The sequence below is a fragment of the Pelmatolapia mariae genome, linkage group LG2 (genome assembly GCF_036321145.2).
Source record: "Pelmatolapia mariae isolate MD_Pm_ZW linkage group LG2, Pm_UMD_F_2, whole genome shotgun sequence".
Taxonomy (NCBI): Eukaryota; Metazoa; Chordata; class Actinopteri; order Cichliformes; family Cichlidae; genus Pelmatolapia; species Pelmatolapia mariae.
The window spans coordinates 9,184,584-9,196,947 of NC_086228.1; the positions used below are offsets into that span (position 1 = coordinate 9,184,584).

Below are 12,364 nucleotides of genomic sequence, written 5' to 3' on the forward strand. Positions count from 1 at the left end.
ATTTATAGAGTAAAGTTTCCATGAGGGGCACAGGGGGAAACTTATTCCAGATTTGACTGATATTGTGAATTACAACCCGTGGTTTGACAGAGTGTAATGGAAACGCACTAAAACTACAACTCTGTGAGCAGAATTGTAGAGTTGTTCTTCTCTGTAAAGCTAAAATCGTCATTGTTTTCAGCCTGACTGAAGAATACAAACCTTCACATGACCACAGTCTGTTTTATATTTCCTGCCGTCTGTCGCCATCAAGTGTACGAGTAATAGAAAAACAACGTCATCGCTGATTGGCTTAAATTGCGATGTGCTCGTTTCTGATTGGCTAGCAAAATCTTTACCGTCTACAAAAACCTTCCGTACGGGAACGCGGACAGCTTAACGTTTCGTCTTCGTCATTATATTTTATTTTATCTCACCAATCAAAGCCTTTGTGCCTGTGTGGTTTTATATTTAATGAGTGCAAATTTCAAAGGATGGAGAATGGTGCCGAACAATCGTCGGGGTGATTATAAATGTGGCATTTTGTTGTTTCAGTCCGGATGAGAACAGCCGACGGACCAGTTTATGGAGTTTAGAGGAAGAAGCTTGGTGGTGAGAGTTTCTCTCGGTGCTGTTCGGGTAAAATGGGAGGCTGCAGAGCGTTTCGGGGCTCAGCGTTGCTCTTCGTGCTGCTGGAGCTCTCTCTGGTCTGCTGTGACATCACGGACGGAAACGCGGAGCACCTGAAGCGGGAGCACTCGTTAACGAAGCCGTACCAAGGTAGGAGCGTTAGCCCGGGAGCTAGCCCGCAGACTCGGGGACGTCTCCGCGGCTTCTCGGGCCCAGCGGAGGCTCCGAGCCGCCTGCATGTACACTCATCTTACACTGAATGTTTACGGGCTTTTAAAGACCGTGTGGCAGAGTGTCCTCCTGCGGGGTTAAAAGTCCCGAAACATTCGCTGGTGGGGAGCTGGAAGATCGATAGTTCCTGACAGGAAAACACACCAAATATGACTCACTTGTATCAGGAAGCTACACACAGATTATTAAAGGATAGGCTGCAGTCAGCATGAACTAGTTTCTCCGCATCGCTAAGGTTAGAGATTTGCGCAAGTGAAGAAAATCAGTCCTACATATTTGTGTAATGGCGCACTGCGAGACATATCCCGGCTAAAAACGAGTCCAAAGTTGACTTAAATATATTAATGTAACGCGCATGTCTGCTTCATGGCATGGAACTATTAATATTCACAGAAACGGGAACAAATCGAAGATCGTTTCGGTGAATACTAAAATCGTTCTGCATGTCTGAGGCTGCTTTTAATCTTTTAATCGAGTAATTCGGACTTCACTGAAGAAAGAAAAAGTCTGCTGATATGCTGATATTTACTGGATCTGAGCATGTTCATGTGTGTACAGTGTCTCTCTCTCACTCACACACACACACACACACACACACACCAGTCTGTGGTCACTCAGGTTCATGTGCAGATTTATTCTCAGGCAGGATCGATCTTCTGGTGGGCAGGTGTAAGCTGACAGGTGCTTTGAGTGCTCAGAGTAGCAGTGTCCTTTATAAGAAGCAGGAGACACCTAACTGCTTGTCAGAGTGCATCGTGCTGATCTCCCTCCACATCTGAGTTTTTGCTTCAGCGGCTCTCCTGCAGCCACGCTTCATTTGGCCTGCCAGTATCTGTCAGCTGCCACAGCAATGTACGTGAGGAACATGATCCACTCAGACTCGCTGTCCTTCAGAATGCTGTTGAGGTTCTGCTGGTGCTGGGAATTGTAGATCCCGAGGACCAGGACCTCTGCCAGATGCTCACAGCACACCCTGACTATGTATATGGGTATGAGCATCCTCCCCCACCACCTGATCCAACTCAGCACCAGGCGGTGATTAGGTGACAGGTCAGCTCCTTCCTTCAGCCAAGTTTCCAGAACATACGCCCCAGATCTGATGATACGATTACAGAATCAATCACGGACCTGCGACGTAGGGCGCCCTGGTGCCACGTGCACTTACGGACATGTTTAAACATGGTGTTGATCACAGACACACCGTTTTAGCACACAGGTCCAGTGACAGATCGGGCTGTTCCTCCTGATCATACTGCTTCAGCGCACAGCTGCCCTCCAGGTGACCAATTCCAGAGCCCATGAAGTGCTCTAACATGACTCAGACACGTTACAGCTGACCCCTACAGTGCCTCCTGCAGGCAGCGATGCTGCAACCGATTAAATAAATGAATAATTCTGCATATCATCAGCAAACAGTTGATTTTCCTTTCTAAGTTTATCAGGCGTGTGTTGGTTAGTTCTTCTACAAAATCAGCTCCACCCTCCCTGTTGAGCGTGTAAGGATGTCTGATTACAGAGTTCAACCAGGAGTCAAGCCATGGGAGTCAAATTCACACATGGTGTAAGTGGCTCACAGAGTTTAAAAGAAGCTTTAAAAGTGCCTCGGTGCGAGTCCTCCAGATTAGATTGAACACTCTTTAATGTCATTATGCAAGTTTAACAAAATGATGATTACATCTTAATCCAAGAGTGTAGCCACGCTGGTATGTGTAGTGTAGCCACATTATTAGTGAGCTTTAGAAGGTGTGAATGTTTGCTGGGTGTGACGGTATTGACACAGCACCGAGTCTGTGTGCTTAACCTGCTCATGTGTGTCTGAGCGTTTGCCTGTTTTTCCCGCAGGTGTCGGCAGCAGCCCATCCAGCCAGTGGGATTTCTCCGGAAGCACTTTGGTGACGAGCTCGTACGTCCGCCTGACTCCAGATGAGAGGAGCAAGCAGGGATCCATCTGGAACACCGTGGTGAGGCGAGGCGCAATCACAGAGAATCATTTAAAGTTAAAAATGTCCCCTCTGTGTGGCTGAAGCCTCCTCGCTGAGACGAGGAGTCGTAGGCTTTGGCTCAGTAGTGTCTAACCCTCAGCTTGTTTCTGTGTTAGCCTTGTTACCTGAAGGACTGGGAGATGCACGTGCAGTTTAAAATCCACGGCTCGGGGAAGAAGAATCTCCATGGCGACGGCATCGCTCTCTGGTACACGAAGGACAGGCTGCATTCAGGTAACACCGGGTCTTCGCTGCGAAGGTCCGGCTGGTGTGGAGGAGCTTCATATAGAGTTTGGATTTACCCAGAATTCTCTGCTGCAACCAAACTGAGGCCTAAGAAGGCAAAGTGTAGATACTGAGCAGCCTGACCTCCCTGAAGGTGGAGCTCTTTCTCTTTGTATACGACATAACCCGGCATAGTTGTTCAAGTCGGGCTCTGCGGCGTGTTCGCGGTGAGTAAACGTAGCCCTACATGCAGCTCTGTGAGGCCGAGGTACTGCGGGCCCCTTCTCGCCTGTTAACCGCTTCATGGTCAGGAGGAAAAAGCATGTAAAGTGTTGCAGCTCAGAAGGACGGCTGTAAATCCAAACCTGTGTGTGTGTGTGTCACTCCATACGTGTCTGTCATCTCATCACTGCTGACCTCACAAAGCGTCTCGCTCACGTCTCACCTCATCTCTGCCTCCATCCTAGGCCCTGTGTTTGGAAACCAGGATCAGTTTCTTGGCCTGGCTATTTTTTTGGATACCTTCCGCAATGACCTCCATGGGATGGATGTAAGTGTGTGTGTGTGTGTGCGTGCATGTGTGCCGAAGTGACTGACCAGCTTGTTTCTTTGCAGGGCCCGTGTTTTCCAACAGCGCCGTCTTCCACGGGCTTGCCGTCTTTATAGATACTTACTCTAACGATGATGCGACAGATGTGAGTGGCTGCAGGTTTTCCCCGTCAGCATGCTGTCTCAGTGCACAGTCTGTCTCCTCGTTGTGAAACGCTGCAGGCCTGTTGAAGTGGACCTATTCGCCGTCCTCCTTTCCAAGTCTGATTGGCCGGGGTGGGGTGGGGTTATAATGACATCTCCCCTCTATGACATCACACGGGATTAGTTGTGCATACACTGACCTTATCGTTAGGAACTCTGTTCATGTTTAATATTGAAAAGAAGATATGACAGGACATAAGGAGAAGCAGAAAAGGTCCACTTCAGCGTAAGTGACAGAACATTTGTTTGTTGATGTGTCACCTTATCGCTGTTCTGTGTCACTCACATAGAAAAGGCCCCGGTTTCAACAGAAATGCAGTTAACAGCCATAGCAAGTCTGCAAATGTCTGAAATACAGTAAATTACATTTTTAGAACTAAATGTCTTTGATATATCTTAAATTGGACTGGATTACGATGCTAATACTGATGTTTTAGACAGTGTGTGTGTATTGATCAGACCAAATCGATAACAATCTGAGCTTTGCAGCCCAGTCAGTATTAGAAATCTTTCTCTGATTTTTAAAAAACAGTCACACAATGCTTCACAGAGGGAGCAATAAAAAAGAAACTGCTTGTGTGGGGTCAAAATAAACGCAGAAGAAGCAGGAAGACGACACAGAACGCGCCCCTAATCTGAACAGCTTTCAGAGCTAATGTTGGGAATGCCCTTACTCACATAGTGTCAGGGTTTTATCGACCTGAAACCCCAATGCTCGCTCCAGCGTACGTGCCTCTCTGCGGCCCTTCTAGTGGCCGAGGTGCGGTCATTTTAAGTGCGTCTGAAAATGTCAGAGGATCCTCTCCACTCGAAGCATAAGACAGAGCTCTGTAATCAGAGTACTGTGACTGTATCACCCTTGTTGGTGAGCAGTACAGAGGCTGGATGTGCTCGGCACTAGGGATGGGTACCGGTGTCCGGTGCCATGATGGCACCGGTTCTGACATAAACGGTAGTAACCAGACCGAAAAGCAGCGCACATTTCGGTGCTTTATTTCGGTGCTTTTTTTTTTTTTTTTTTTTCCCTGAGCCAATTCTAGTCAATCATTTTACGTTTCCGAGGATAGTAGGCGGGCCCAGGTACGTACGTTCTTTTAGAGCAGAGCTACAGATTAAAAATGCCCAAGGCCAAGCGGTCAAAAGTCTGGCTGTACTTCGCAGCAAAAGATGCAAACTCAGCAGCCTGCAACAAGTGCTTTAAGGTGATACTGTGATACTGTCAAAGGAGGTAACACCTCGAATCCGATGAAACACCTGGCGACGCATAGCATTTTTTTAAAAGCCGAGAAATGTGCCGTGTTTGATAGCTTGCTGCGAGACCTCACACCGTGCACATCTACTGCGGGTGTGGTGCCTGTTATCGGACCCGGAGTTAGCAACATCCCCCAAAAACCCGAAGAGTAGAGTCCTGGCCCCTAGCCCTGCCAGTGTAGCAGAAATGATGAGGATGATGATGGCAGCAGCAGCCGTTCTTCTCTGCGTGAGTAGCTTAATGTTGTTCGTGTGTAATTTACGTTGAGTAGGCTAACCACGTTATTAAATTAATGCATGTAAGGTGAACTAGCAAACACCGTCGTAGTTACATGCGGCTGTCTTCTTGTTTGATGGCAGATACTCCCTTCACCCTGGCCAAAAAGGCTAAAATGACCAAAGAAAAAGTGGGAAAACAGTTAAACATGAGAGGTTTTTGGACCAATTTTGTGTTTTTTTTCCATTGTTTAAGCACTGCTTCCAGCCAAGAGTGATACCATATATGCCCTATAGCTGCAGAAAAGGCTAATATTGTTATCTTTTTTACAAAAAAAACAGCTAAACATGAAAGGTTTTTGGACCAATTTTGTGTTCTCCATTCTTTAAGCACCGGTTTGAGCACCGTTTAAGCACCGGCACCGTTTCAAAAGTACCGGTTTGGCACCGGTATCGGATAAAACCTAAACGATACCCATCCCTACTCGGCACCTTGTTCTGTCTCCTAGACAAAGACACTGCTCCCAGAAGAACAGCTGAGGTTTGTGACTTTGACTTGATACAGGCTTCAGTTCAGTTTTCCCTGTTTTCAGTCGGATCAGAGCAAGGAGAGAAAAAGCACTCGAGTGTTTAATGAGACCTTTACCCTCGTCAGAGCTCAAACGCTCAGCAGGAAGTGAACGTCACTGTAAACGCAACCAACCGCCATCGCGATTTGTGCCGATTACGTCAAATGTGTCATGTGGACATGTTTTGTTTTTGTGTGACGTATTTGTTGGTCCTGTTGAAGCGTGTAACGCCTGTGTAGGACTCGTGTACTGATCATTTCCTGTCCGCTGCCAGCGCTCCTTCCCATACATTTCAGCCATGGTGAACAACGGCTCGGTGAGTTACGACCACGGGAAAGACGGCCGCTCGTCTGAGCTGGGAGGCTGCTCTGCCGAGATCAGGAACCGTGATCACGACACGTACCTCGCCATCCGCTACTCCAAAGGGCGACTGACGGTAAGTGGCCGCACCTTCGGTTTCTGCTGCGACTGCAGTTTGAGGTGGAGCGTTTGCAGTGTTTTTACCTTTGGTCCTGCCTCCCCTCTGTAACCCGGCAGGTGATGGTGGACGTGGACGACAAGAACGAGTGGAAGGAGTGCATCGACATCGGCGGAGTTCGTCTTCCCACGGGATATTTCTTTGGGGCTTCGGCAGCTACGGGCGACCTGTCGGGTAGGTCCGAGCTGCCGGTGAAGGAGGAATACTGATTGTTAAAATCGTGTTCTTAAACCTCGAAGTGTTTTCACCGACTCTTCACAGATAACCATGACATCATCTCCATGAAGCTCTACCAGCTGATGGTGGAACACACGGCTGAAGAGGAGAACTTGGACTGGACGAAGATCGAGCCCAGCGTCAGCCTCCTCAAATCCCCTAAAGGTAGATTCAAATACCCAAAACTTTATTTAGAATAAAGTGCTTCAGAGTGTTTCAGCAGGGCTACAAGGGGGCGGGATGTTTCTCAGACTTCTAAAACATTCCGGTTAAAAGCACAGTTAAAACCAGATGGAGTAAACTGATGGTGGATGTTCTTCCTCCTTCTCAGACAACATCGATGATCCCACCGGAAACTTCCGCAGCACGCCTCTCACCGGCTGGAAGGTGTTCCTGCTGCTGCTGTGCGCCCTGCTGGGGATCGTGGTGTGCGCCGTGGTGGGAGCTGTGGTTTTCCAGAGGAGACAGGAGAGGAACAAAAGGTTTTACTGAGGAGGAGGCAGAGGAGGACGAGACTGGTGTTCTTACTGGAGAGGAATAAACTGTTTCCTGATGATGGATTGAGCACACTTAATGTGAATTTGTTTTCTACAGATGGTCTGAATGTTTGTATCTGTGAAGCACTGCGGGGGGGAGGTGATGATTGCAGGGTTCGATTTCCTTTCATTGACAAACTTTGGGGTTTTTTTTTTTTCTTAAAGAGCGTGTTACGCCTGCTTTTTGTTGATCAGGTGTGTTCTGCTGCAGAGCGCTGAACGTGGCTTCGATCCATGAAGATGGTTTCTTATTACAGAGGAGAGCTGGTGCTGGTTTAGTGCCGACCTGTGAGGAACAAACTCGTGTAAAGAAGTCATCACAGCCAACGGGAAGGCTTCAGATTATAGTCGGAGCCTCGGGCTGCGGTCCAACAGTCCACAGACATCCCTCATTTGTTTGGCTTTGCTGGACGTTAAACGTGACGAGTCTGACCGCTCCCACTCAGCCGGCTTCACAGCGATGGTGTTAACGTGGGTCTGCCGTGGAGACGAGAGGATTATCTTACACACATCCACGTTGCTTCTCACTGCAGCTGGACTCAAACAGTCAGAATAAAGGTGTCATGTTCGTTATGTTAGGGTCAGTTTCTCGTGTTACATTCTGCCGCAGACACGAATTGGCCTCGTCGTCGCCTCCTCTGTCTCCTCTGCCGAAGGAGGCGATAAAGAACACTTAGAAGCTCCTTTCCTTAGTGCTGGTGGGATTCAGCGGCTCTGGTTGTGTCTGCAGCCTTCAGGAAGTTAGAGACGCATGAGGGAATAGAAAGGACTCTTTGGCCGCGGCCTGATCGATTTGATTCGTCGTTGTGTTTTATCCATCCAATCAGAATCATTCAGTTCAATCCAGGATTTCCTGAAAGTGTTTTTTTTTTTTTTCTATTTCAGAGAACAACTTTAGTCTGTGTGTGTGTGTGTGTGTGTGTGTGTGTGTGTGCTCGCTCTGCTCTGATCAGTCTCCATCAGCCTGTCGACGCCCCCTGGTTTACTCGATGGCGTCTGTGAAGCTTCGTTCTGATGGTTAGCCGACGGTTTGGTTTAACGTCAGAGGAAATTGATAAGCTTGCCTCAGAATAAAATATTTACTGCTGCGTTCACCCATCAGGACTCTGCTCATCGCTCGTGACATAAACACGTCAGGCTGTACAAACTTTAAGGGGACGGCGAGCAGCTCGGAGGGATGGTGCGGTCACTTCCTGTTTTAACTGAAGTAGACATTGTCCTGGAAACAGACGGTAAAGTTCACAGCGAGTTGAAACATTAGAAACATTAAAGCTGTTTGTGTGTTTGTGGAGAGCAGCTATTGTCAGAGTTCACGTAGAGTACGGCCTTCTCTGTCTTCAGTTTGTGTGACGCGGTGTTTGAATCATGCTCGGAGAACAAGTGTGAATAATAATTTCTCATTGTCTCCTTTTTGTTCGTTTGGGTTTTTGCTTTGCTCACGTTTTTCCGTCATCTTTCATTCAAAGCGTTTTTATTGGTTTCTGTTCTTAAAGCCGCTCTGTGGGTTTTTCTGCAGAGACCTGAAACTCTCCTCTCGTCACAAATAATGTACTAAAATAAAATAAAAAATTAACCGTGAGACTGTTTGTGATTATTCCACGTCTATGACATCATTACTTTACACTCTGCTGATAGTAAAGCATCCTCCTCTGTAGCTCCGCCCCTCTGCATGTCCCTTCATCCACGAACCTCCTCTGAGCTAGTGATGCGCGAATCATGAACGAATCATTCAATACTCGAGAATCACTTTACTGACTCATGAATCATGATTCACAAGCCCAACTGACTCATCCCTGTTGCTGTTAGCAGCAATATATCTAGCTTATAATTAAAATTGTGGAGAAAAACACAACATCCAGTATCTTAACAAAAACATTTCTGCTCTGAACTGGAAGAAAAAACCCTGAGTAGAAGCTCACATCAAGACAATAGCTCCTCGGTTCACAGTAGCATCGCTCTGCTAACATGCTAACAGCACATTTGAGCTACTCACCCCCTCCTTTCCTGTGCTGAATCGTAGAGCCAGCGAGTCACTCAGAACTCGCTAACCCCCTCCCTCCTGTGCTGAATCGTAGAGCCAGCGAGTCACTCAGGACTCGCTAACCCCCTCCCTCCTGTGCTGAATCGTAGAGCCAGCGAGTCACTCAGGACTCGCTAACCCCCTCCCTCCTGTGCTGAATCATAGAGCGAACGAATCACTCACTCACTCACCCCCTCCCTCCGGGCTCACAGCTTCTTCTTCTTGGTTGGCAACCAATGTTAAGGCGCATTACCGCCCCCTGGCTCACGGCTCAGTGGACATTTAGATGAGAAAATATATACTTGACACATTTAAGGAAAATACTAATAAAATAAAAATAAACAAGATAAATGTTCCCTTTAGAAATTTTTTTGCTCTTTTTTGCTTTATAAAATAGTTGTTTTCTTTTAGAATCACTCATCTTAGCAGTAGGATTTACATGAAAAGAGAAAAGAAATTAAGTTTGAGTGAAAATGTACATTTTTTGCACTCTCTGGTCAACTGACTCAGTGAATCAAATGACTCAAAAAACCCGATTCACTTTGGTGAGTGACTCATTAAAACTCGATTCAGTAAAAAAGAATCAAATTTACCATCACTACTCTGAGCTCTTTCTCTTCTCCTCCTGCCTGCAGCTCCACCCTCCCTCCTCCGCACATGCTCAGACCCTCTGATCCTGCTCACTAGAGTTGGATGTCTCGAGACCACTTTTACGTGGTCTTGGTCTCGACGGACTTTGGTCTTGGTCTTGTATTGGTCTCGGATCCCTCGGTCTTGTCTCTGTCTCGCTGTCTTAGATCGACATAGTGGTCCGGAGATTTGGAGTCAACAGTATCCATGACACACAACGTAACGTTCGATAATGTGTCATGCGCATAAGCATCAGCTCTAAGAGCCGTGCTTAGAGAGTGCTTTGTAGTGAATTAGAAGAGTCGACTCCCATTGAGCGAGAGCCGGCTCCTCACTTGATTTCCTTTTGCTGCTCAGCTCTCATACAGTGGTTCAGCTATGCTCCAATCCCTCCATAATGTGGCCAATCACATGCGAGGATATAGGATAATATCATTATGTGAAAAACAGAGAGGGTGAGAGACGCGACAGTCAAGTGGAGCGTGCGTCTGTCCTCTCAGTAAGTGAGTGAGACAGTAGACAGCGGTGAGGAGGGCTGTGCGAGTGCATCGCAAAAACATATAAATATGCCTGACACCCGTAAATGAAGTAGCATCTGGCTGCAGTTTAAAGACTTTTGTCTCGGTCTCGTCTCGACTTTGTCTTGGTCTTGACTCGGTCTGTCTTGGTCTTGTCTTGGTCTCGATACCCTCTGGTCTTGGTATTGTCTTGGTCTTGGTTTAGGCGGTCTTGACTACAAGTCTACTGCTCACTGAACATCTCAGCCTCCGCCGTCTCCAGCCCTCACAGCAGGTCTCACCTCCATCTTTAACCCTTCTCTTTCTGTCATAAATCACACCTGACACTCATCTCCACCCTGCCTGCACTTTCTCCGCCTCTCTGTGGATGTGTTGACCCCGGGTATTTAAACTCCACCCACCGTCACTACCTCCACCTGCGCCCCTGCTCTCACAGCGGTTCAGGTTTGGATCGGGTTGTTTTGTTTATGCAGATTGAATTTAAAGAAATCAAACGTTCAAACATTTTTGTCTGTGATTTGTTATTTTCAGAATAGAAGCAAGTTCGTTACTAAAAAGTTTTTCATATAAATCCAGAAGCTTTGGTTTCCTGCACAGGAAAACTTTCTTGTGTTTAGACAAACCTCGGGATGGGCTCAGTTTAACCTTCAAAGAAGTTTAAATTAAACTTCTTTTATTTGCAGCACCGGCTTCTCTCCGTGCTTTTTTCAAAGATCGCCAGCTTTGTGCTGGAAATCTGAAGATTCAGGAAATTGTTTTCGGTCAGAGTCTTCACTTCCAGCTGTGTTCATGATAACCACAGGAGAAGTGGCTTAATGTGTTTGCCCCTCCCCTGACATGACGGTGAACGAGGTTGTTCCTCCTGTTAGCTCTGCTCTCCTCGTCCTTTACGTGAATCTTACACGAGGTCATATGAACACCATCAAGGGGTCAAATGAAGAGCGCCGCTTTATCTCGTTTAGTTTTGCTGTCTCGTTTAGTAGTGCTGGAAACCAAAATTGTAACTGAAGTGAAATTTAATTGTTTCTATTATCTGTCTTCATGATGTTGAAGTCAAAAATGCAGTGAAACATCTTTCCAAATTATTTTTATATGAATAAAATCTTTTTGATAAATATGGCGGGGATAGACGCCAACCCCCCCACCAAGTGGAAGACTAAACTGTCGCATTAACAGCAGGTGGCAGCACACGCCAGGGGCGAGCAGGACTTACTGGGAATAAATGAGTAAAGAAAGCTGTTCACTCGCCGCCTCAGGATCAGGAAGCACCAGCAGAGGACGTCTTTCCTCTGTTTGGTGCTCTGGGATGTGCTCAGAGCAGCAACGTCTAAAGCTGCGAGGCTCTGTGCTCGTCCATGCAGCCTCCAAACACCATCTGACCACGAGCCTGGACTCGAACCCACACTGACTTTTGCACAGCTGCACAAAAGTCAGAGCCCCGCGGTGACATCAGCCAATCACAGGACATTTATATCAAAAATACAAACGGCCATGGGCTGCTGCACAGAGTTTGTTTTAGTCAGTTTTTTTTATGGTCCTGATTTTATGGTCCTTTTCATATTAAAAGTGACCTTAAACTGCACACAGGGCCTCACAGCAGCACAGAGGGCTTTTATTCTGTGTAAATGAGCAATATCAGGATTGTTTCCTCTGCAGGACTGAGCTTCATATTCTCTGCTTGTTTAAAACGGGACAAACCTACCTCTCCCCCCTCCCAGCCTTACATCAGCTGCAGTGACTCAAACTTCCAGTAAACCTTCGTCTGTTGGATGGAATCTCTGCTGTGCTCACAGCTTTTTCCCCCCTGCGGCTCGGAGGCGGGGCTGGAAGCTTTGTGGACGAGGCGAGGCTGTTGTTTCACATACTTGACGCTGGAGTCTGGATGAACGGGTGGAGATGGTAACCGGGTGCACCACCTCTCCCTCTCCGGTCTCCCGGGGGACCACGAGCAGCTTTGCAGACAGTCAGCAGGCACGCAGCTGCAACTCGGCCCTTCGTGCACTCACGCTGTGTGTCTGTGAGCACAAACCTGCACTCATGCTCCGAGCTCACTCCTGTGTTTTAATGAGTGCAGTCATTAAAATCGTCTCCATTTTCACAGTGATTTCTCAATTTTAGTCTCATTTTCAG

At 47.2% G+C, this 12,364-nt stretch overlaps 1 protein-coding gene across 2 annotated transcripts; it reads left to right on the plus strand.

Moving 5' to 3' along the window:
• Positions 1–550: 550 nt before the first annotated feature.
• On the plus strand, positions 551–8,645 carry lman2 (lectin, mannose-binding 2). 2 transcript variants are annotated; one of them, XM_063492626.1, is made up of 8 exons: positions 551–759; positions 2,683–2,801; positions 2,939–3,056; positions 3,515–3,597; positions 6,111–6,272; positions 6,374–6,488; positions 6,576–6,695; positions 6,862–8,645. In XM_063492626.1, exons 1-8 carry the CDS (start codon positions 624–626, stop codon positions 7,020–7,022), a joined length of 1,014 nt encoding a protein of 337 aa, XP_063348696.1. In that variant the 5' UTR covers positions 551–623; the 3' UTR covers positions 7,023–8,645. The 2 variants fall into 2 exon arrangements, with proteins under 2 accessions (XP_063348696.1, XP_063348704.1); XM_063492634.1 differs by lacking the exon at positions 3,515–3,597 and adding an exon at positions 3,663–3,742.
• The last annotated feature ends 3,719 nt before the right edge of the window (positions 8,646–12,364 follow it).